At 39.2% G+C, this 27,142-nt stretch overlaps 1 protein-coding gene across 1 annotated transcript in view; it reads right to left on the bottom strand.

The window, feature by feature from the left end:
• LOC149138117 (ARM repeat superfamily protein) overlaps positions 1-27,142 on the bottom strand; it is a 156,059-nt gene that overhangs the window by 36,920 nt on the left and 91,997 nt on the right. Inside the window, exons 15-20 of the mRNA XM_089453006.1 lie at positions 11,950-12,062; positions 11,790-11,870; positions 11,408-11,473; positions 11,173-11,301; positions 10,801-10,857; positions 10,600-10,680 (exon numbers count right to left, since the gene is read on the bottom strand). Coding sequence (XP_089309132.1) covers positions 10,600-10,680; positions 10,801-10,857; positions 11,173-11,301; positions 11,408-11,473; positions 11,790-11,870; positions 11,950-12,062 — 527 coding nt within the window. The remainder of the gene's footprint in view (positions 1-10,599; positions 10,681-10,800; positions 10,858-11,172; positions 11,302-11,407; positions 11,474-11,789; positions 11,871-11,949; positions 12,063-27,142) is intronic.

Raw genomic sequence — 27,142 nt, forward strand, 5'->3', positions numbered from 1 at the left:
AAAGTATTCACCATCAAGAACATTGGTCAAATGGCAAGCCTCAAGAATAAATTAAGAACTATTAAGATGACAAAAGACGATATTACATCATCCTACTTTATAAGGATATCAAGAATTAGATATGAACTCCAAGAAATAGATGAAGTTGTACCAAAAGAAGAGCTCGTAATCACTACTCTTCTAGGACTAACAAAATCTTGGAGTGCTTTTGCATCAAAATTAACAGTTGGAAGGATACTCCAACATTTGAACAAATGTGGAATGCATGCAGTCAAGAAGAAGCTTGAATATCATTAGTAAACAACAAGGAGGAAGATGAAGAAGAAAATACCTCTAATGTCTATTTTGCTCATCACAAGAAGGGAACCTTCAAGAAGTTCAAAGGACCAAAAAAGAAAGTTGACCTATCCAAAATTGAATGTTACAACTGTCATAAAATGGGTCATTAGAAGAATCAATGTCCTGAGAATCCAAGGAATAAGAAGAGAGATAGGGAACAAACAAATATTACCGATGAAGCTTCACCTAAGAAGAACAAGATTGAGGAATAGGAAGTCAAGGGATTATACTACTAAGTACTCTCCTCCATATCCTTCTTAGTCTTGTATTGTTTTCCTTTATGTTTCAATTTCTAGAGTTTGTAGGTCCAACATGTCTTGTTAGAACATTTTTTAATTATTTTAATAAAGTTGTAGGTATCCCTCAAGACTGGACTAAGAGGGACCCTCTACCATTTTTACTAAAAGGATAAGTATTTTGTTCTTTGTGTCATCTTTTCATGTTTGGTTTCCTCCTCACATCAAGATTTGTTTGTATTGTATACTAATAGCCTTTTTCGTTATATTTTCCTTGGTTAGGAAAGCTTGCTGAATGCTCAAAGGTTATGGAGGAGTCTTCAAATGATAAACCTTAAGCATGGAAGAAGTTTTGTTGCAAAGGAAGCCCTTCAAGAATTGATGTCCTACAAGGTTTGTTAAAAACAATTCAATATATGTCTTAAACTACACGTTGTGTTATGAAGTTCTCTTCACAAAAAAGGTATGTTCATTCTCTTTTGAAATTTTCTTTACATTACTGACATCACTCTATCTATGGTTTTGAATCTTAAAGACTCTTGTTAGGGTGATTAATAATTAGATTAAATCTACCCTCATCACTCTATCATTTTGATCATTCTTGTGAAACCCTAACCTTTAGAGTTCACTAGAAAACCCTAGCCTCTTGTTGCTAAAGGTATATGAAACCCGAGTCTGCTTAGGGTTGTTGATGAAGTCTAGAAATCCTATTCTTTTGATGTTTAGGGTTTGGGTATTGTTATGATAGAAACCTTAGTTCTTTAGGGTTTGTTGTTAATGTCTAAAGTTATGTATTAAAACCTTAAATATATAGGGTTTGGTGAATTAGGGTTTAGGAACAAAACCCATGTAATATTTATAGTAACATTCTAGGAATGAAACCCTAGATGTATTTTCGTTCGAACAAAACCCTAGCCTGGAGAAAATTGTTGTATATCTAACTTCGATGTATTAATGAGAAATGCTAGTGCATGAAACCCTAGATATGTATATGAGAGTATGCTAACTTAATTGTTGATGCTCATGTTTTAGTTTGTAAAATCTAGGGTTTGTAACAATACTCTAGTAGAAATTGATATTCTAGTATATGATGATATTGTGTTCAATATGATTTAGTTTTAATGATAAAATCTAGGGTTTGCAACACACCTTAGTAGAGTTTGTCATTTAATTTTAAAAGTATATTGTTAAAACCTTAGATGTATAGTAAGATTGAATCGTTGATATCTAAGGCTTAGTGTCTCAAAGATGGAGTCTAGGGTTTATGACTAAACCCTAGCAAGAAGTTGAAACTTGGAAGATAAAATATATGACCCTTGCTAATTATGAACTTAACTAGGTTTAGATGCTTCCATTATAATAACATGATTTTGATATAGTTAACTTCATACTTTTGTTTGTTTGTATTTGGTTGTACTTTCTATTGAAGTTTTGCAGGTACATAATCTTCAAGATGATGAAGATGCTTGTATGATAATAATAAGCATGATGAATGATGATGATCAAGATGAAGCCGTGAAAGGTTCTCCAATGTTATAGAAGAAGAAAGTGGTTGATCTCCCCAAGTTAAGAGGGAGCCTAGATAGAAGAAAGGGTATATCTCCCCAGTTGAGAGGGACGGCATATTATGACAGTGAATACCTTGAAGAAAGCAATAGTATTATAGATGAATGTTCATGTTTCATAAAGTTGCAAACAAAAGACTTGAGAAGATCTGAGGATGTATTTGGTGCTACTAAAGAAATGAAAGAAGAAGAAATCTTCCGAAAAATTGTAATTTGATGATGAAAGTAGCATCAAAATGATTGAGGACCCCAAAGGTTTGTGTTTACTTATATTTGAAAGTTTATTACTGATTGGGGTTGCGATTGTGCAGGATATCTTCGTAAAAAGGTTGAACACTCTGGAAGTATGCTTGGACAAATGAATATATCTGATTTAGTTAATAGGGAGAGATGAAGCATCTAATGGCAAGATGCTTGCAAGGACATCAGATCGGCCTATGTGTTGATGTCTAGATCCCGAGGAGGGAGGGTAGCATTGGTCATGGAGCTCTGACTTTGGATATGCAACTAGATCCCTGGGTTGGTGGTAGAGCTTAAAATCCTGATGGTACCTAGAGTGGTTAAAGCTTGAGTCCCCTTAGTCCCACCCGGATAGAATACCCTGGTCAGGTATCTAGTTCGCAACACTGAGTGTGCTAGAACTCTTGTAGTTTATTTCATTTTGAAATCTTCCATGTACTCTTCTATGTATGTAATTCTGAATACCTCCCTAGTTAATTTTGGTCTTCATAATTGTACTTGTCAAAAGAAATTTTATTATTAAAAAAATGACTTATTAAAGCATGGGTTTCATGCTTGGGTCAATGTTTTCTAGGTCAAAGCCTGTTGAAAAGTGTAACTAGGTTTGATCTTCATGACATGTGTAATTGTGATTTTATGTAATTGATGAAAATAAAAAAAAAAAAATATTATTGCAATACTTGTTTCATGGGTTTTATGAGAAAAGAATTTTATTTTTAGTGATGACTCCCATTATGAGCCTTTAGGATTTGTCATCTAGTCATAAAATTCAATTTGAGTCTATGTCATGTATAAAGGACCCTTCTTGGGCATGTTACATTTCATATGAGTCACTAAATAAGTATGAAAGCCCTCCAAGACAAGCACAAGACATCTCTCCAAAGGACCTATCAACTCACATATACCCATGTTAGCTCATTATGATGGGAAATAACTATAAATAGGCAGCTCAGCCTCATTTATGAAGGTAGATTTTAGTGAAGCTTTCAGTCATGATCTGTGGTTGACAGAAGTGTGACAAAGGGAGATAGAAGCCTCTCATCAAGCGAAGAACAAAGGAGAATTCGAGCTATTTGTGGCACTGCTTTTGGGTACTTTTCTTAGCACGTGTATCATGTGTCAAAGGTTCTGCAGTAGGGTTTCTTAGTCAACAAAGGAGCCAATAAAGGAGTCTCTATATCAACATACATCCTAGCTGAGGTCACAAGAGAAGTCTCCTAGTCAAGCGAAGAAGGAAGATATCTCAAAACAGCTCACACATGAGAATTGCAAGGGTATAGACAAACCAAGAATTGCAAATTTGTGGATAAGACCAAAATTGCAGAAGTGCAGACAGTTTGACTTGCGTTGACCATAGAAGAAGGAAAGAGCTGCAAGTTTGTTTCAAGAAGGATTTCATCAAGAAAGGTTTGTGACTTGGTCTTGGAGTGGCAAATAGGTCAAGGGTCTTGGTCTTGGTATTCGTCAATTGAAGTCTCTATAAGAAGAAGAATTTGTTCGGGTTTTCCTCTCAAGCCGAAGAGGCTTTGGCCCTGGATGATAGGCTACATTTAGTATCTCTTGTCTCTTTATGTTTATGCATTGGTAGTTGTTTGATGAAGAGGAACACTATAATAACATAAGTAAAAGAAGATCCTAATCTAAGAAGTAAAAAGCATTCACAAGCAGTTATCTAAGAAGAGAAATCACCTAATACTTGATGCCCTAGAGCTAAGGTGACAAAGTCAAGGAAGGGCATCTTATCAAGAGACACAAAGGGACACTCAAAGATCAAATCTCGAGGAAGGCATCAAAGCGAAGATCATTAAGTCAAGAACTACAAAAGAAAACATCATCAGGGAGTCATTATTGATCTTCATCAACAAGACTTCACCATCAAAAGGAATCTCCCTCTCTATGAGATCAAGGATCATTATTGAAGAAAACTATCTTCATCAAAGAGAGGTTTTCTATTCTCTATATCATCATCAACATCTAGGAAGAAGCAAGGAGAAAGAGCATCCTATCAAGTAAGTATATTTATGTCCACATCTGAATCTGTCAAAATATATTTTTGCAAGGAAAGCAACAAATTGGTTGGGGCTTCAAATTATCTTGCATGGAAGAAAAGGACAGATCTGAATCTCATTAAAAAAGAGGTTATGGAACATGTCAAAGGATCTATCACTAAACCAAGAAAGGAAGATGCTCAAGCTCTTGCCAAGCATATGAAAGGGGAAGTTAGAGCTCAAAGGATTCTCATCGAATCCATCAAGGATCCCCTCATCCCATATGTATCTAAACTCGAAACATCAAAATAAATCTATGACAAACTAGTAGAGTTGTATTCCGTAAGCATTACTAGAGAAGTCATCTCATTAAGGCAAGAACTCTATAAGCTGAATATGTCAAGGGAAGATGGAATAGCCTCATACTTTATGAGGATATCTGAAATCCAGGATCAACTACAAGATCTGGGACAAGTCATGTCTGATAAAGAAATGACTACAATGGTATTAAATGCACTACCGAAGGAGTGGGGTAATTTCACTTCAAGTATTTATGGGAAGAAAGAAGCTACTCCAATCCAAGATCTATGGTCACTGTGCAAGATTGAAGAATCTAGACTAAAGGCCAAATCTAATGTGGGAGCAGGTGAGCAAAGTCAAGCTTATGCTATAATGAAAAAAAGAAAGGGAAAATTTGGAAAGTTTTGTTCTTGGAAAAAGAAAAGGGGCATGTCTAAAATTCAATGCTATGGGTGTCAAGAATATGGGCACTACAAAAGAGATTGTCCTAAGATCAAGAAGGACAATAACAAAAGAGGAAGAGAAGAAGCCCATATCACCGAAGAAGTGGAGGAAGTTGAAAAGAAGAAATCCAAGAATGAGGAAGTAAGAGATCTCTATTATGATTGAGATAGTCTTCCTCACCTAAGTTCTTCTCAAGTTCCTAAGTCTTCTATTGTAAGATATGGCTATCATTATTCACTAAGAAAAATGATGGGATGCATCATGGCATCATAGAAGCATTGAAAACAAGAGCTCGAGACATCATCATAGAGAAGCATGAAAGATGGTTAGAATCTATGGAAGTCAAGGATATAGCTTTTGGTAATCTCATTAAAACATAAGTGGCAAGGTCATCTAAGACAAGGTTCATAATACATCTGTCAAAAGGAAACATATGCTAATGGGGATACTTTAGATTCTCAAGATTCTTTGATGGAACCTTCATTGAAAGATTCAGCGATCATGAGGGGAAGCAATTGTTTCATCAAGAATTCCAAACTTGTGGAATTCATGGAATGATGGTATGATGACATAAAAGAAGAAAGAGCAATGGATTGAAGCTTTTTCAATCAAGGGAGCTACTACAGGAACTCTGGATGACCCAAAGGAAAATGACGCATGTATGCTTATATTCAATATTAAAGAGTCATGTCATATGGTTGTAGGTATCATGGACCAACACTCTAACTTGAAAGCATGATCAAAAGAAAAAGGATCTCCTCCTCTGAAAGGATGCAAGAAGTGATGAGTCACTCATTGTCTAGATTAAATCAACCTAATGTGTCCTCATATGTAATATAAAGTGGTTGACAACAACTAGAGAAATTCGATTAGAAACTCCTGGGAATGAACTATGTGAAGAAAGAAAAGAAGGGATTGTGGAATATGAAACCATGGTAAAGGCAATCAACATATAAAAGACCAGGAAGATTTTACTAGGATATCTCCATGAAAGATACGAAGACTCTGCTGGAGTTTGGAAAAGAAAGAGACCCTTGACAATATATATCTTTGGGAGATGTGTCGATATGTATGCAAGATGTTGACACAAACTAGTAGATGTCATGATGAAAGACCATCACAAAGGTAATGTTGATTTTAATGTTCAATCATTTATTTTTGAACAAATATCTGGATGGGTTTATGCAAGGATGCCGAGGGAAGATCTATGGATGTCTTCCACCATCGATGCACATGTAATAGGATGAAAGATCCTTAACATGGCATGAAGAAAGAAGCATGGCATGAAGGAAGGCCATATATGGACTGATGGATCACTTTCTGATGATGACATGGCTGACTCATGGATGAAAGTGATGGATGGTCAGTGCCCTATGCAAAAGTCCCAAATATGAAGAATCCTAAACAACGAAAAGAAGTTCATGACATCGTGAGGAGGATTCCTTCAAGCAGCTAATTGTCCCATCATCTTCACCTGAGGAGTTGTTGTAGGTCACTCATTAAGAGGCAGCCTAGAAACAAGTTTCTCACTTGGACAAAACTTGGAAATTCCTAAGCCAACGGGAGCTTAGGTACATTCCTTCCGTAGGAATGAGTACATTCCTTTATTGGAATAGATAAGTCCTCCATAATTAAGAGGGAGAGATAGACACATCATTCTTGTCTTCACTTGGGAAGACAAAATGGAGGATTGGGTAAACATCTGGCATTCTATACTCTTTAAGGATGAGTTAGGGCATCCAAGATAAGAGTAGTCATAGAGGAGCGATATTCTTTTAGGACTAGGAATCTAAGATAAGAATAGTCCTCGTGGAACACACCCCGAGAACCTGAGTGGGGTATGTTCCAAGAGAGACAATGATGATGGTGTCTATACATCATTAGTCTCACCAGCATTGAGCTCAGATCTCATGGAGAGATAAAGCTATTAGTCAAGGCTTTGCTATGTTACAATGTTGGTTGATATTTTTCGCATGTCAACTATTGCATGATGCATGGATGCCTGTTCTGGTGGTTTCAAGGGGTTATCTCTATGTGAATGAGTTGGTCTAACCATGTAAACATCAGTTGCACTCATTCCCAAGGTTTTAAGCATTGTCGCATAGGTGTTGTCACAGTCGTCATAAAGTGTATCTTAAGTGTCGCACTTGTCGTAAAGTTGTCACACGGAGGGAAATGCTTTGTTCATGTGTCATGGATGGTCTATGTTGATTGTGTCATCAAGTATTCTAAGTGTGCGATCACAATCGAAGTCTTGTCACTGTCCACATCAATCTCACACTTAGCCATTTCTGAAAAAGGCTTCCCGACTAAGAAACCAAAATTCACCCAGCCTCCCTAAACTGCACATTGCGCAATTTCAATACTCTAGCTGTGAACTTCCCCTTTGGCACTGCGCAATGCACAGTTCCCGCCTCCCATGACTGCTGCACTGCGCAGGTTTTGTGCTCAAGCTCTGACCTTGACCTCCAAAATCGCGCAATCCTTTCTCCCAGCCTGGCCCTAATTGAGAAATCACAAGGCACAAGCTCATTCCCTTAGCTTATGAAATGGCAGTTGCACAATAGCCCAACCTCCCTTGTCTCCCCGAACTGCACAGTGTGTTCACTCAATGTCCATCCCCTGAGCCTGCCCCTCTGGCTCCAAGAACTACATAGTTTTCTCCCTCAGTCCAGCCTGGACTGCACACTGCGCAGTCTCAAGGCTCAAGCCTTAGCCCTGAGCTCTTGAACTACACAATTGCGCACTCACTTGGGCTCATCTGTCCTCCAAAAATGCGCAATAGGCTAATCCAGTGCCTATCCCCTCAGCTTGTTACCTTGATCTCCCAAAGTGCGTAGTTTTCTTCCTCATCCCAACCTGAACTGTGCATTGCGCAGTCTCAAGGCTCAAGCTTCATCCTTGATTGCCTGAGTTGCACAATTGCACAGTTACTGAGCCTCTTTTCTAGCCTGTCGCTCAGTTTCGGCTCAACGAGTGGATCAATGTGCACCATCTTAGACTAGGGGTTTATTGGACTGATGTCGTCCTGTCATGAGTAAATTGCAGATATACAAACTCTATCATGCTATGGCAAGATAATGAAGAAGAAGATGGAGAAGGAGAACATGCTAGAAGACACATATGGAACTTAAGAGATAAGATGATCAGCAAGCAAGAAGATGAAGGAACATCAAACTCTAACAGAAGATCAAGATCAAGATCACATGGAAGACTCCTCATCTTCAAGTCATAAGGAGGAGGAAGAAGAAGAACATGTACCATTTGTTCAAGAAGACAAAAAGAAAGAAGCAACAAGAAGGACAACTTGGCATTGTCACATCATCATGCAGTCCATGTCATCAATGTCATGCCATGTCCTGTCACAAGTCATCATATGCCACATCATTATTGTCGATTATGTAATTAACTATTCGAAATGTATTGTAAAGTGGAAGTCCAAAGGACACACATGGAATACGGAGAGTCATGTATGTCGGAAAGTCATAGGAAGTCAAACAATCATGAGGGTAGTCAAAGAGTCACAAGGAGGGTGAAGCATCACCCCTTGGTTATATATACACCCTCATTGTATGAGCAAAGGACTTTTTCACCTTGGCTCCTCCTGCAAGGCATCAAAGAGATAAGCTAGTTCTTTTGAGGAGCAAGGAGTGGCTCCAACGCTCCACTATTGGAGCTAGTGGTGTTCATTGTATACATGTGTCTTGGAACTTTTACTTAATATGAGAAGCCCTATGGGCCAGCACGTTCTTCATGCATGGATTATGGATATTTGTAAGACTATTCTGTGAATGTTTGTAATTCATGTTTGCTTTCATCTGTGCTAAAGTAGTTGAACTATTTTAGTTATTTTGGTACTTATCATATTGAGAATGTGTTGTAATTGCTATTATCATTGTTGCATCCTCGTGGACTATTCCGTTGGATATTAGACAAATCTTCCTCGTTATATTGGTTTCAATGACTGTCGCATCTCTATGGACTATTTCACTTGATGTTGTACGAACCCTTCTTGTTCATGTGTGTCTCTACTAGGGTGGTACTACTACCTCTCTCTTAGAGGCTCACTTTTCCTCCCCTCCGCAGTGAAAGAACTTTGACACATATACGATCAAACACTCACCAGGCACACCCCCTTGCTTTTCGAAGACACCACACGTTCCGCTCTCTTGCTGACAGTTAAAGCCAAGGCAAATCTATAAGAATACATGTCAACCAGACTGATATTCCGGATGAGGCTCCTACTCCAAACGGTGTGAGGTCAACACCCCCCCCTGAGGAATCGACAAATATCATTGAGACCAATTCGGCGGTGTCGAATCATACATCAATGCACACGTCCTCAAAAAACTAGAGGAAACAGCTCCATATAGTTCTAGGGCAAGACACCCTCGGACCATTTGATTACCTCCCAGTAACATAGGAGTGGCCAGATATCTATTCAAAGTTTCTTTCTTTTGACCTCATATGCTCAGAGTATCCTTTGCTCATCCATGCCCCGCATGATCATATAGCTGATGCCACCTTTGGTTCCAAAGGACTTCAACAGCAAGCTAGTGCCCAATTCACCTCCCTCATCATCGGTCATCAAACTAAGGAGCCCTTGACATCTTTAGCTCCATTGCCAGATCTTCCTGTCTCACTCATCTTTCATGGAGGGTTATGGATTATTTTGTATCCTGCCATCGTATTTTATATTTTATATGCATGTCGCAGCAACAATATTGCTTGTTTCTTTCTTTCTTTATGTTATTTTCAGTATTTTCTAGGAGCTGCACTTGCACTCCCACATCGTATTCATACTAATTGTACTCTTGTTCAGTCCCATTGACCTACTTTTGTGGTCATTTGTTGGACATTGATAAGATTGTCTTCTCTTATAGAAAATATTCAGTTTGAATGTATTTTCTTCATATTTTACACTCAAAACATCAAAAGTTAAAAATATTTGAGGATGGTAGAGACCTATCTATCAATAATTCATGGCGGGCCCATCTTCATCAATAATGCAGAGGTATAGTTGAAATGAGTATATTGAAAAGCTTTAAAATAAAATGTTTGAATGAAGACCTTCAAAATTTGCACCTCTCCTACTATGTCTATGACACTGGATTTACAGAAACTTCAGCTCATGTGATATAGAATATATGCAGTTTGTAAACAGTTTTAGCATACCAGCAATATTCAAAAATATTAAGCCAAGAGAAGGCATATTCATCCCTGATACATGGTGGATGCATGTTCATCAATAACACGTACATAGGAATAGTTGAAAGTTATATTGAAATGGTTTGCCTAATATCTATACTAGCTTTAAAGTTAAAATGAAATGCTTGAACGGAGTACGTTTAAAATGGAATTTGAGCTACCCCACAGTATGTTTCTACTGTTTAGACCACCTCTGATTTTAGGAATTTGCAAAATGACAGCCATTTCCTAAAATAAAAAGAAACATTAGAACATCTCTCCAGGATCTGAGAACTTTACCTGACAGAGAAGATCAAATATTGGTCTGTCACTTTCAGAAAAGTTCTTGAGAAAGTGAACAATATAAGATGTAAGATTGATCTGTAAAACAAATAAGAAAAAGTAAATAATTTATACGCAGAAAATCCATGTATCCCACAATATTTATACCTCTATCAATAATTATATATCTAAGTGATCTTTGTAAAATTGTAATTCTACCTCATTCAGAGGATCTCCTGCTGTTAAAGGATCATCCTGGTAACCATCATCTTCAACCTAAGAATTTAACAGAATTGATCAGGAAAGAAATTTTCTCTTTCACACAATTTCCAAATGTTTAATCTTAGTGTATAAAACAAAGCTGCAAATAGCCCAAGGGATTAGCTCAATCAACTGTTGCCAATGTTGTTAGGCATTTGGCAAGTTTTGTGCTGACAAGTGCCTGGTTTGAATCCCTGTAGGTGGGAGACGCCAATCTATGCTGACAGGTTTACTACGGATCTCATCATTGAATGTAAGGAAGCATCCCTTAGGTTTGCCCACAAAGTTTGGCTAGGAAAAGGAAACAAAGCTGCAAAATAAATGGCATACCTCCTCATTTAACATATGCTTCATAGCATCAATATCTTTAAGTGTGGGTCTTGCATTCGATGTCGCGTTCACGAAATGCATAACATCAGTGTCCTCTTCTTCATCTTGCAGATCCTCCCATTCATCATCCTAAAACACGAGGATAATGAGAAAGGCCAACCAATCTCTTCTTATCATTTAAACTTTTAATCAAAGAAACACTACAGGGCTTGCAAACAGCAATAATTTCTTGCACCTCATCATCTAAAACCATGTTTTGCTCCTGCATCTCAATCAGCATCTCTGCAAGCAAAGAAAGTATCTGGAACAGGAACCAAAATAACCAATCAGCATCTCCACAAGCAAAGAAGTATCTGGAACAGCAAGCTAGGCAACTAACAGATTCATTCAACTTAATTCTGAATGCAACCATAAAGCTTATTCTACAGAACAGATCAAGAAGCACAAACAAGAGGATATATTTCTCCCCAAACAACACAGGGCTAAATTACACACTCACAAAACAGCTCATTAAGCAATGTTATCAACAATATTAGCTTGCACTATATTTGAAATTCAAGAGATGGATCAGTAAAAATACTAAAATATATCAGCTAAATGCATAAAAGAAAGAATACCTTTGCAGGCAGAGACATCAGTGTCCATTGATCTGGAGCCAGCTTAGACTTTGACCGAGTAACTATGCCACTTGTACTTGACTAAAAATAAGGAGAGACTTAAATTTTGCTCAGAGAACGTTTATAATAACCATATAGATCAATAGAAAACAAACAATACCTTAATGAGATGACCTTGGCAATAGACCTTTACCAATTCTGGATGTCGTGAGGCCAAGAGTAGACACAAAGCAGTGATCGTGACCTTGATTTGGTAAGCACCATGAATATCCCCTACAGCAAAAAGCACAATAAAAAGTAAATCAACATTTTATGCAAGAAAAGCAATACAAAAAGCACTAAAGATTTATCAGAAAACCTCTACTATGATGCAAGCATCAAACTAAAAGCTAATATCAAACCCTACAAAATTATAAACCACAACCCTAGCCAAATTTCAATCCTTGTTGTATGCACTTACTAACTTAAGCCATAGTCAGGATGAGCCAAAAATTTTGAGATCACTGCTCAGGGGAGCAGCCTATTGAAAGCTTGTCACTAAATAAGGCAGACGGTCATTTCAGGAACAAACCATTTCAACAAACAGAAAAAGCAAGTGCATTCTAAAGAAATTAAGACAGATTTAAGGTAGGTCAACATTTTATTGCTCCAAAAGATGATGGGCATCTGAAACCCACAAAAATTATAATAGGTTATTGATGTCATTGGTTGTCGTGCTGTGAATAATATATATATATATATATATATATATATATATATATATATATATATATATATTTAAACCATGGTGATACAGTAACTCGTTGGAGTAATCTAGGTGAGGCCCAAGATCAAACCTGGCTGCTGCCACTATAACACCAAGAGTATATCCAACAACCCATAAGCCAGATATAGCGGGAATTTATGACGTAGCAAAAGCTGAGACTCCACGAGGGTGTGGGCTGGTGGGGGGGCCTACACTTTGAGCCTTATCACAATGGGCCAAAGATGTCCCCCTGTTGAATTTGAAACCAAGTGAAGGGGATAACATCCCAATGTACCAACCACTCAGTCTTCCCACAAGAAGATGACACAAATGGGCCAATTACATAGATAGTATATAGGACTATATACTAATATAGTCCAATTACACTATATAGTACCATCTTCATATAATGCATAGAGATATAGTTGAAATGAGTATATTGAAAAGCTTTCCCACTATATATAGTATATACAAGTATTCAGGTTAAAATAAAATGTTTGAATAAAGACCTTCAGAATTTGCACCTGTCCTACTATGATATCTATGACATTGATTTTACAGAAACTTTGGTGCATGTGATATATGTTAGAATTCCACGCACCCTAGGTCTGGTCTATGCCTTAGCTAGGAAACATAAACATACTAGCAGTGCCTAACTTTAAACTTTTACACAGCGAAATATACCAGCAATCAGATCAATGATATTACACAAAAATTAATGCCCGAAACTTGTTCCTTATCAGTCCAATAATAAAAAAATTCACAAGGCTCCGTACTAGGGATAATGGCCCTTTACATACTAGTACAATGCCAAATTATCAGGTCAATCTTTTGACCAAAACTCCTAGGGCTAAGGCTTTTTCCTCTAAGCCTTTCCTGCCCAAACAAATACACCTACAACACTCTAAATACACAATTGCGGCAACTAGGGCATCTACCAACCCTCCTTAATTCACTCAAAAACTAATCTACTTGCCTTGCAAGCTGATTTAACTTTGTTGTAGCCTTCAGCCATTACTTTAGCACACTCAACAACTCCCAAGCCCTCGGCCAGCTTGTTCTAGGTTGCAGCTTGCCCTAACAAGCCTACCTTAGCCCTCCTAGGACTATGGCACCCTAGTGTTGATTTTTCAAGTATCCTCTAAACTAATAATTACTTATGATTTTTCTTAAGTTAATATTTCTTGCATTCATATTCATCATAAAGCAATTACACAAAGGATCTCAACAATAAATAAATAAAATGTAAGTAGGATCACAAAGAGACAGCCAAACAAGAACACAAATATTTACCCTGGGAAAACCCAACAACCTTTTCCTTAGAGAAATTCTTTAGTTTCAGAGGCGCACCAGATCTTCTAGTCATTCATAAGGTCAAACTGACCACCAAAGAGACTTGGTCAAACCTGGTCCAACTCGTTCATGGTCAAGTCATAAATTTACACACTGATCTCGGTTTGCTGCTGCCTTGTTATGCCTCAGAAATTCAGTCTAGTAGAGATAACAGTTTCAGTCTGCCTCAGCTCGATCGACCTTAGCATCACCTTAGTCTGTCTCAGATACAATTCGGCATGCCTTAGAACAGCTCGGTCTTCCTCAGATTAGTTCGCTGCGCTCCAGAATAATTTGTCCAACACTTTGCCTTAGATTTCACTACCTCAAATTCATTTTTTTCTTCTTGCCTTGTACTCGGCTTGGTCTCTGCCTCATAAGGTCTGAATTTCCTTGAACTGAAGATCCAAATTGGTGTCCAAATGGTGGAGGATAAGTGTCTTTATATAGACTTCTGGCTATCTGAATGGGTGTCTCCATGACAGGGTCGACTTGACTAGGAGGACCAACTTGGATTTCTTGGAGCCAAAAATTCTAAATTCAAAAATTCAGATTTTTCACTTTTGTAAACGACATGAAGAACATGCCTTTAGAATTTATCTTTTGACAATAGCATGAAGAACATGCTTTACAAATATATCAATGACTAAAATATTAATTATTAAAACCGACCATAGCTACAAATTTCTACATTCCCTCTTAGCTTGGGAGGTATTCATAATGACTATCTAGATCCTCTCATGTTGGCAAATTTCTCTAAGAACAGGTTATAACAAATCCGATTACCATAATTTGGTCAACAATTGTGATACACTGTAAAACAAGTTACCATAATCTCGTCAACAACCGTGACACATGGTAAGTCAATAGCATCAATCAATTACCATAATCTGGTCAAACAACTTTGACCCATGGTACTCAACAACATCAACAAATTACCATACTTCAGGTCATCACCTCCGACCTATGGTATATCCTCACCATAATCTTAGTCGACACTGTTAAAATTTGGCAGCTCAAGGACGAATTTCTCCTAGAAGAATTCATATCTTTCAGTTCTGTTTGAACCACCTATAGTAAAATTTCATTTCTGACAATTTTAATATGACTTCCCAAAAATAATAAGTGACATCTCAATTTGGAAGTGACTTTCCAAAAATAAAAAGTCATGTCTAAATGGTCAAGGATGATATCGACATATGGAACCCACTTTAAAATCAAATCAATCATGATTATACAAGTCAAGAATTAATATTTTTATCCTTACAAGTATTATTATTTTTTTTTTGTAAGCTGAGGTGGGACTCTCCGATTTACATGTCCATTATGTACCCCTCTACGGGGGAAGGGTAGCCTAAGATTTGAACCCAAGACTTTCGGTTCGGTGAGACTTCATTTCCACGGCCCTTGCCGCTTGAGCTACCCCATGTGGACAAGTATTATTATTATTATGATACTATTATTTATAAAATTTTCTAAAGCCATTTACCTTCAATGAATTAATAAAAACAAATTATCTCATGGAATAAGTAAATTAAATTGAGAATCTCTTACTTGGCAAATTGAAGTTCTCTCTTGGAATACAACAGTAACTCACACTTAAGATAATGTAAATCTCCCTCACTGATTCAATGTATGGCAAAAATGTAACTCATTAAATGCACTAGTAACTCCCTCTTTCAATTCGATTTGTAACTCTCACTAAATATTCTCTCATGTTTAAGTGTAACTCTCTTTCTCCCTAATTTGAATTGTAACTCTTTAAGACAAGTGTACCTCTCTCTCTATTATTGGAATGAGTTGCACTTCTCAAGGAACTCCTCCCTCATGGAATTCGATTCTCCTATTATTGGCTCAAGGCATGAATTCATTTTGTAACTCCTCTCCTTTATCATCTATTTTAAGCAAGAGCAAGTGAGAGTTGAGAGGAACATGTTCATTATAAAAAAGGAGAGCAAGTGTTGAGTGTGTGCAAGAGAAGTGTGAGAACTAGTGAAGACCAAGAGCAAGGGAAGAGTTGGAGCAAGTGTTAAGGACATGATCTGATCAAGAGGAGGAGGATATCTTCAAGCAAAGAGCAAGTACACTTCGTTTGCAAGTTGATCAAACATTGGTGACTCTATTCATTCTCTCTCTCTCTCTCTCTCTCTCTCTCTCTCTTTGTACTCCGCTGAACAATTGAAGAAAAATGATAGAAGAAGAATCATTTGGGTTTTCCCCCTTAAGGGGGTTTCCCCTGGTCATTGGACCAAAATCTCAGTGTCTCATATTTGTGTTTGACTGTCCTCATATGATCTTTAATTTTATGTTCTACCTACAATTGTTGATCTAAAAGTTTTGAGGAAGAAATTTGCATTCAAAGTATTGCAACAACATAGAAAATTCAGTTTTCTGTGAAGTACATTCAGTTTTCTGCAAAGTACATTCAACTTTCTGCAAAGTACATTCAATTCCATTTAGTTTTCAGCAAACTGCATTCATTTTGTTGCAAAGTACATTCGATCTTCTGCATAGAACTTTCAAGTTTAAGCAAATAATTTTTAAATTTCCGCATAGAACTTTCAAACTTTAACATGGTATTAGAGCTTTGGTGAATCAAAGTCCAAGGAGACCATAGATCACCTAAAGAGGACCCACTTGTTGCCACAGTTTTTTTATCAAGATGACTTCGTCCTACTTCAAGGTAGAGGAGAAGCTAAATGATCCTTCAAACTTTGGTCCATGGAAAGCAAGGCTAGATATCACTCTCGAAAAATACGAAGTTTTGGAGTTATGTTGAAGGCACAATAGCTGATCTGCCAGAGAATTCAAGTGTTGCTGTCGAATCCAAAAATAAAAAGGGTGAAATCAAAAATAGAAAAATTATTCTTGATTCTCTTAGTGATCATCTCATTACTTATGTTTCTGGTTTGAAGAAAGCTAAAAAAATGTATGACAAATTAATTGGCGTGTTTGCAATTAGTAACTTGAACCAAATTTTTGCCTTGAAGAATCAATTGAAGGACATCAAGATGAACAGAGGAGAGTCGGTTCAAGCATACTTCCTGAGAATGACCAAAAGCAGAAATCAACTGTCAACAATTGCTAAAGTTGTTGTGAAAATTCCTTAAACCCGGGAATCGCTACTGCAACAACTGATGATATTTCTCTTACTTGTTAGATTTACATAAACAAGCTATTTGTAGTTTCCTATGGCAAACATCAAAATACATACACTACAGCCTACACCATTTAAATAATATGTCGAAACAAGAAATTGAACAATAGAGAAAGATACAACACAAATGACATAGTTGTTTTTGGACAAATGTCCCTGGAAAAAAACAATGCGGGAAAACCAGTGCGGCAGATATGAAGGTTTTTATTATTAAGCTGAAGTAATTCTGAATACAACTTTTGGATGCCTTCCTGGCAATCCAGTTATAGGTAATATCACTTGGCAAAAGAAATTAGTGAGATTACCTCACTCTACACTGCAAGTACCGGTTGATCCGACAGCTGAACTAATGAGTCCCCAGCTACTTCTACACTGCTCCTGCGTGGGCCTTGCATCAGCTTCTAAGGCACTGCGTCAACTCTATTGGGAATCGATTTTCCCTCTGGAGCTGATTCCAGCCCTCCCAGCTCAAAATATCCAGCTCCCCAACGAATTTCAGACTTCTTTGTAGGAGGCCCTGTGCTGCTCTACGTGGGCCCTACGTGAGCCCTTCCTGGCTCTGTGTCACCCTCTCTGGCCTCTACATTACCTCCTTTGTGTGTCTCTCTGCCTCTCTGTTGAGTATCCTTGACTCCGGAGAAGATCCTCCAGCCAAAACTCCCTCCGCCCCTCTCTACGTGATCACTACAAATCACTGCGTTTCCTCTAGCTTCAGCGATTTGATCTGACTGATCAACTCTCTGTGTGTCTTCCAAATGACCCTCAAGCTTCCTTAAATAATCTTCTTGTTGACATTCAACAGCCCAGATTAGAAGTTAATCAAGGGCTAAGATCATTTCTATTTGATCCTCGTCTTCTTCTAAAAGTTACACGCACAGTTTATATTAATACCTTTTAATTATTTTATTTTCCTAAGTTTAGACTTAGGGTCCCATTAAAAATAATTAATTATTTTAATAAAACCATCTCTCGGTGGAATTTCCCAAAACGCTTTCTGGGTTCTTTGGAATACATGTGCCTAAGCCTCCCTGCAAAATTTGAGACTTAGAGCACATCCGATACTACCAGAAATCAACACTCCCTCTTAACGAGGAATGTGCTCTAGCAATGCAACTTGCTAAAGCATTACTCTGTTATGTAACATCTCCCTCTGTGCTGCTGATGTCTAACATGCTGTCCAACAACCACTGCACAAATGTTGCATCTGTACTATTGTTGACCCTGCCACTGTCAACACTACATCTGTACTACAACACCCTCTGAATTTTTACATCCGTGTTGTTGTTGGCACTGCCACTACCAACTGCCCCTGCACTGTAACCTGTTGTTGTTGCTACATCAGCAACGGAAAAACATCCCAAAATTATTGAACTAATTGTGTTGAATATGAGACCATGTGAATGCTAGAGCCTGATTGATTGTTAATTTTAGGTATGTTCTATGCTAGAGCAATTTATTTCAATTTCTTTTCCACATTAGCAATCACATCAGCATAAAGTAAACTGCAGATAGAACATAAATATAAATTGCAGAAGACAAGTGAAGACAAGAGGACACAAGATGTGGCGCTAGCCAAGGACAAACCCCAATGAGGGGAAACCCTTAATCAATTATTCTTTTATGTTCTTCAAAGTTCCGCAGGGAAAGTGAGAGAGATAGTACATAGAAGTCAATCACTTTGACATTTGATATCGGCATGAGATCAGTTGAAGACATATTGCTTCAAATGATTCTCTATGGTGACTCGTTCACCTATCATAGTGTTGCATCTCGTCTATTTGTTGCACATTACCATGTGACACCTTGTTGTACTGTCACGTGTTGAACCTTGATGACTGAGCTACTCTCATCTTCATGCTGCTCATCATGCTGCATCTTCCATGGTCTTATTCATCATCAAGCTGCCCATGCTCATGATCTCATTCATTATTATGCTGCCCATGCCCATATCATCATGCATCATTATGCTGCCCATGCTCATATCATCATGTTGTTTATTATGCTGCCCATGATCTCATACATCATGTTACCTTCATTCAGAGATAGATGCTCTGGTTGTTTCGGCAGTTCCCAGTAGTTCTGGCTTTTCCGGCAGTTCCGGCTTTTCCGGTATTTCCAGCCTTTCCGACTTTTCTGGTATTTTCGACGTTTCCGGCTTTTCCGGCTTTTCTAGCAGTTCCGACTTTTCCATCTTTTCCGACTTTTCTAGCTTTTCTGGTATTTCCGGCTTTTCCCATTTTCCGACATTTCCGGCTTTTCCAGCGATTCCAACAATTCCAGTTTTTCCGGCTTTTCTGGCTTTTCCGGTATTTTCGGCGTTTCCGCCTTTTCCCGCGTTTCCGGCTTTTCCGGCAGTTCCGGCTTTTCCGACTTTTCTTTAGGATCTCTCCTCCTACTAAAACCCAAAGACAAGTAGAGAGAGGAAGAGATCCAAGTGTGTGTAGAAATGACTTGAAGTCCTCTTCTATTTATACTAAAATGTAGAGGTTGAATAGACATGACTGTTGGGCTTCTGAGCCTACATAAGTCGCTGGCCGACTTAACAATTTGTCCATAACATAAATAAATTCATAACTGCATAAATACTTATCGGAATCGGATGATCTTTAGATCAATCCTACACCTCTCAATGAGAGGGATCCAATAAAAATATCAACTGCCATAAATAATATGACCCACATGGAGTTTGGCCCTATTTGCCAATTTTAACACTCCCTCACAACTAGGGATAACTTCATCCATTGATCCATATGTCCAATTGTACTATCTATGCTATCAGTGCCCTGCATTGCTCTGCTCAGCTCTGCTGGCTCTGCTCTACTCTGCTTTCTCTGCTCTGCTCTACTCAACTCTGTTGGCTCTGCTGGCTCTACTCAGCTCTGCCCTGCTCTGCTCATCTTTGTTGGCTCTGCTCTGCTCTGCTCATCTCTGGTTGCTCTGCTCATCTCTGGTGGCTCTGCTCTGCTCTGCTCAGCTCTATTGGCTCTGCCCTACTCAACTTAGCTCTGTTGAACCATGAAGAAGAAGAATTGATCGAGAATGTGTCATACCATTCTCCACTGACCTGAAGTCAGTCTCAGAGTGTGTACCACTGGTCCCAGACCAATCCTCAACCGACCCGAAGTCAGTGTTATAGTACGTACAGCTCCTACCACTGGTCCCAGACCAGTACTCTACTGACTCGAAGTCAGTCTCAGAGTATCAGTCCTCAACCGACCCGAAGTCAGTGTCATAGTGGTTACAACTCCTACCACTGGTCCCAGACCAGTATCACTGATCCCAAATCAATGAAGGTCATCCTAGCATAGGGAGTACGATAGATATAGTGATGCGTCCATCGGTACTACTATGGTCCCTATCCTCATTTCCCTGCTCATTGATCAGATGAGAGGTACTTCCCACGAGTCCCAGACTGCATGGGTAGGATGCCTCAACAGGAGAACTTAATCAATCATGTCGTCACAAGAGAACTAATCATCCTACTACACAATCGCCATGTAAAACACATCATCCAGGCCTCACAAGAGAACTAATCATCCTACTACACAATCGTCATGGAGAACACATCATCCAGACCTCACAGGAGAACTAATCATCCTGCTACACAATCGTCATGGAGAACACATCATCCAGACCTCACAGGAGAATTAATCATCCTGCTACACAATCGTCATGGAGAACACATCATCTAGACCTCACAGGAGAATTAATCATCCTGCTACATAATCGTCATGGAGAACACATCATCCAGACCTCACAGGAGAATTAATCATCCTGCTACACAGGAGAGCGAATCATCCTGTCCCACAAGAGAGCGAATCATCTTGTCCCACAAGAGAGCGAATCATCTTGTTCACAGGAGAGCGAATCATCTTGTCCACAGGAGAGCGAATCATCCTGTCCCACAAGAGAGCAAATCATCTTGTCCACAGGAGAGCAAATCATCCTGTCCACAGGAGAGCGAATCATCCTGTCCCAGTGTGCACCACCAGGGGAGGGTGAGTCACCCTGTGGTCGTATGTTGCTCCAGTAAGAACCACAAGCCCCCAGAGCTCCCAAAGCTCAATGTATACAACATGCAGGACCCTTGTACAAGGGTCTCTTGACAACTCCAAGTCGTTCAAGAAAATCATAGATTTGATCTTTCCCCCGGGGCTTAGACAAAGTGTAGCGACCTATACATCATCTCATAGCGATGGAGCTTCCTTGCTCATAAGACCATATCCCAGATAAGGTAGTATCTGATGTCTATCTGCTGGAGCAATCATCGAATACGGGATTCCTCAATAATCGAATCCCACCTCTAGTTGTCACAAAGAATCACAGTGGTACAAACAGCTCACTTGAAGAGCTTCCCCAACCAGGCAACTTCATATGAGATCATACTCGTAGATATGTATCTGGTCTCAGCGGTGCTTATAACAATCGACTACTTCTTCCTGCTCATCCATGATATCGAAGCAGAATCCAAAGAGAAACAGCACTAAGAAGTGCTCTAGTGATCCTCCACACTGCCTGCCCAATCAGCATTCGAATAATCATGCAGTTTCGTATTTCCGACAGTGTATCTCAATCCATGAGAGATTGTGCCCCGAAGACATCTCAGAAGATTCTTGGCACCAATCTAGCTCACCATGCTAACTGCAAAACATATGTCCGGACAGAAGTTCACCAAGAACATCAACGTGAATGAGTTTATGAGATTCAGAGGCATTTCCCAAATATGGTCTGACATCAGTACCATATAACTTATGAAAGTTAAGATCCTCGAGGTAGTCAGAAGCTTGCAGTTCACCATTCCACATCTGGAATCCAACTCCCTCCTACTTCTGCAAATGAGAGGGTCTGCACCTGTTAGAAGTAGGTCGTCCTCATAAGGTGTTGGTATGAGAGGTCTATCATCCACAACCTTCGAATGGTTTGGATCCGTTTCACTCCTAGTGAATCTCAGCTTTATCAGACATATATTGATCCTCTCATACTATGCCCGGGGTGTTTTGCTTCAAGCTATAGAGGGCTTTCTTCCACTTGCATATGCGAGATTCTTGATTATCAATCTCAGACCCCTTGGGTTGTTCCAGACCTGTGGACCTGCTACATGAGGAAATGGTCCCCTTGTAATATTTTCCTTTAGTACATCTCAGACATGTACTTTCATGCTCCTTTTGAATTCAGGCATCCCTGTCACCATCTGACTCACAGACCTTCGGTCCTACGTGATAATGGACATGGTCCCCAGTGGACTTCCTGTAATTTGATACAACCTTGAACTCAAAAACATCTTTGAAAATTCTATTTCCAAACACGTACCTTTCCATCGATGAGTGCCACCCTGAAACCTTTGACTTCCATTTCCGAGAAGTTCCTTGCTTTCCATCGATGAGTGCCACCCTGAAACCTTTGACTTCCATTTCCGAGAAGTTCCATCGGGGTTCCTTGCTTTCTTTGAAGAGTCAACCATTTCCTTGATGACCTACATTACCCTCGGACACTCCTTTGCATAATGGCCGAACTTATTGCAACCAAGGCATTCGCCTTTCCTTCCACCCTTAGATCCGAACTTCCCAATGAAGTGATCTTTAGATGGGCCATTGAAACTTCCGCTACGCCATTCTAATAATATGTTCTACTTCGACTTCACCCTTTGTGAACTTAGAAGAGAGATGTGGAACCCATTGATCCTTTTGTCTTGTCCCTATTGTCTTTGGTGATTTCTCTTTCACTATTTCTTGGGCATTATCTTCACCTCAGCTCCGATACCATGTTAATTTTAGGTATGTTCTACGCTAGAGCAATTTATTTCAATTTCTTTTCCACATTAGCAATCACATCAGCATAGAGTAAACTGTAGATAGAACATAAATATAAATTGCAGAAGACAAGCCAAGACGAGGACACAAGATGTGGCGCTAGCCAGGGACAAACCCCAATGTGGGGAAACCCTTGATCAATTCTTCTTTTATGTTCTTCAAACTTCAGCAGAGAAAGTGAGAGAGATAGTACATTTACAATAGAATTCAATCGCTTTGACTGTTGATATCGGCATGAGATCAGTTGAAGACATATTGCTTCAACTGATTCTCTAAGGTGACTCGTTCACCTATCAGTGTTGCATCTCGTCTATTTGCTGCACATTACCGTGTGAGACCTTGTTGTACTGTCACATGTGTTGAACCTTGATGACTGAGCTGCTCTCATCTTCATGCTACATCTTCCATGGTCTTATTCATCATCAACCTGCCCATGCTCATGATCTCATTCATCATTATGCTGCCCATGCTCATATCATCATGTTACTTATTATGTTGCCCATGATCTCATACATCATGCTGCCTTCCTTCGGAGACAGATGCTTTGGCTGTTTCGGCAGTTCCCGGTAGTTCCGGCTTTTCTGGAAGTTCCGGCTTTTTCGGCATTTCCGGATTTTTTGGCTTTTCCGGCTTTTCCAGCAGTTCCGACTTTTCCAGTATTTTCGGCATTTCCCGCAATTCCGGCTTTTCTGGCGATTCCGGCTTTTCCGGCAGTTCCGGTTTTTCCGGTATTCCCAGCTTTTCCGGCAGTTCCAGCTTTTCCAGCTTTTCCTTAGGATCTCTCCTCCTACTAAAACCCAAAGACAAGTAGAGAGAGGAAAAGATCCAAGTGTGTGTAGAAATGACTTGAAGTCCTCTTCTATTTTTACTAAAACGTAAAGGTTGAATAGACATGACTGTTAGGCTTCTGAGCCTACATAAGTTGTTGGCCGACTTAACAATTTGTCCATAACATAAATAAATTCATAGCTTCATAAATACTTATCAGAATCAGATGATCTTTAGATCAATCCTACACCTCTCAATGAGAGGGATCCAATAAAAATATCAGCTGCTATAAATAATATGACCCATATGGAGTTTGGCCCTAGTTGCCAATTTTAACATTGATGCTAGTCTATGCGCTAACCCTCTGAATCTTTTACGCTCCTGTTGACTTCTGTTATGTGCTATCTGCACTACTACCAGCTCTGCTTTGCGTTGTTCAGTCTCTGGCACTCCTAGCCACTGCCTGTCTCTCTGACACTCCTTGGCACCATCTGACATTAGTCCATCCTGCTACTTTTGATCTGGGCTCCTGTAGCAAGGAATTGATCTAAGAGGTGGGCTCCTCAAGGATCTTGCCCATCTGTGGCTCTTTCAAGCTACAGCTCCAAATCAACCCACCTTCCTCCTGAAGGTATCTTGGTTGTCATGGCAAACTCCTCTTCCTCGATCCTTGTGGGCGCAGCCTTCAGATCGTGTTTCTCATCTTTGTCCTTCTTCCTAAGAGAACACTGTGTAGCGTAGTGACCCATCTCACCACACCTGAAACACTTGATCTTCAAGACGTCCTTCTTACATCTTTGCTACTCCTGTTGTCCCTTCGATGCAAAGGTTGCATTATCCTCCTCCTCCTTAGGCTTCATCCCACTGTTGTTGTTTCCATCAAGCTTGCACTTGACCAAGTCTCTCCTCAGCGCCTCTTGTTTGAGAATTGCCCAGACCTCATCCCAATTCGGCAAAGTCGTCCTGCCCAAGATACTTTGAACAAAGACTTGCCACTCATCTGAGACAGAATTGAGGGCTAGTCTCACCAATTTCGAGTCTTGAGGTGTAGACCCCACAACAGATAACTCATCACGAGTCTCCTAAAGCTTCGTGAGGAATAGATCCACACAATCCCCCTTCTGCACCTAAGCAAATCTCAGCTTTTGTTTAAGGTACATCTTCCACTGCTCGGAAGATCCCTGATATAACGTAGACAATGTGTCCCACATCTCCTTAACAGTCCCTCCGTTAGCGATGTGACAGAACACATGCTCCTTCAATTTGTCAAGGATCATTCTTTTCCCCTTCGTTGTCTCAGCCTTGTATTTCTTCAACGAATCTGCATCTGCAGGTACAACCACCACATTGTCGACGGATGCCTTGAGGGCATGCTCATTTAGAAAGAATGGCATTCTTGCCTTCCAGATGATGTAGTTGGATGCCCCATCCAACCTGTCTTGATCCCTCAAGCCACTGATTTCCATTTTTGCCACAAGAACTGTCGAATCACCTCCTCTCTCCTTTGCGCAGCACTAGACTAGCCTACACACTCCCTGCTGAAGCTTGTAGATCTGCCTCTCTCTGATGTTGCTCAGCAAGTGAGAATTCAAATGCCTTGGTTGGAAGTCCTCTGAGGAGAAATTCCCTCAACTATGCTCCTTTTTTCTCCTCTGGAGTCTTTCTGACCAGCAAAACGACCTGCAGAAAAGACTACATCCCACTAGCTCTCCTCACGTCGAGGTTTCTACGTTGTTCCCTCTGCCCCGGCAAAAACTCAATCTGGAAGCCCTTCTCTCTGTCAACTCACTCAGAGAGAGACTGCCTCAAAATTTCAGCCCTCCGGCTAGAACTGCGGAAACCCTTTGGGGTTTTGAACTGCTGCCTCCTGCACAATGTTGCACGAAGCGGGAGCGAAGCGGAAGCGCGGAAGCGGAAGCGGGAGTGCGGAAGCGTCATTTTCCAAAAATTTAGGAAGTGAAGCGTCTGCGGAAGCGTCTGCTATATATATATATATTTTTATATTTTTTTGCATTTATACTCAAAACAAACATCCCAAATACCAAAATTAATTGTAGAAGACATGAAAACATGCATATTTTTGCATAAATCAAGATAGATATGGCATCCATGATTCCAAAACTTTGTTCTATTAATATGGCGCTATTATTCCAAAAACTTTGTTCTAGAATCTGGATCATAAATTTAAATGGTATTATATACTTTGCAACATGTTACTCACTTCTTCTCCATTTAAAATATTAAAAATGATTATGTTTTGACAAGATAATAAATAAAGAATTATTAAATATATTCATAATTTATTTATGTAATATAATAAATAAATAATTGTTAAATATATTTATTTTTGTACTCGAATATATATATATATATATATAAATAAAAAATTTATTATATATATAGATATATTATAAAAATTTATTTATTTTATTACTTTCAAAAGCATTAAGATTATATGAAAATATAAATATAATCGTGATATATTGTTTTTCTATTTATAACACTATAACAATAATTTTGAAGTTGAAATTAAATTAAGCATTAATTTATAAGAAATGGATTTTCGTATCAATTATACCTTCGAGTCTCCGTTTAAACACATGACTATAAATAACGATAACTATAACAGTCTTATTAAAAGGCCCTAAGCTCTACGTAATTGGGCCACGCGTAATTTCTTTCCCACGTCACATTAACGAAATGAAATTTATACATGTAGTTGTATAAGAATAAACGTTGACAATAAAATATTCATGGCTACCCAACCCGAAAGTGTAACCCCAGTGTCACAAGCACGTAAGTGTAACCAGGAATCGCTCCAAAAACTCGGAACCGCGCTTCGTAAAAACTGGAATCGCGCTTCGGTTGGCGCTTCCGGAACGCTTCCGTACGGGACGCGATTCCGGCCTAGGATCCGGGGGGGGGCGCTTCCTGCAACTATGCTCCTGCAGCATTTTTGAACTCCCTCTTCTGCTTAGCGATGGGCCTTTGGTACTGTTCTTTCTTGCTTCACCTGCAATGCTCTGATACCATGTGAAAATTCCTTAAACCCAAGAATCCGTACTGCAGCAACTGATGATATTTCTCTTACTTGTTAGATTTACATGAACAAATTATTTGCAGTTTCCTACGGCAAACATCGAAATACATAAACTACAACCTACACCATTTAAATAATATGTTGAAACAAGAAACTGAACAATAGAGAAATATACAACACAAATGACACAGTTGTTTTTGGACAAATGTCCCCGGAAAAACCCAATGCGGGAAAACCGGTGCAACAAATCTGAGGGTTTTTATTATTAAGCTGAAATATTTCTGAATATAACTTTCGGATGCCTCCTCGACAATCCAGTTACAGAGAATATCACTCGGCAGAAGAAATTAGTGAGATTACGTCACTCTACACTGCAAGTCCCGGCTGATCCAGCAACTGAACCAATGCGTCCTCGACTACTTCTGCGGTGCCCCTATGTGGGCCTTGCGTCAGTCTCTGAGGCACTGCGTCACCTCTGTTGGGAATCGATTTGCCCTCTAG

Source organism: Pinus tabuliformis, chromosome X (assembly GCF_031772625.1).
Source record: "Pinus tabuliformis cultivar Carrire ecotype Pingquan chromosome X, CPIR1, whole genome shotgun sequence".
NCBI classification, from domain to species: Eukaryota; Viridiplantae; Streptophyta; class Pinopsida; order Pinales; family Pinaceae; genus Pinus; species Pinus tabuliformis.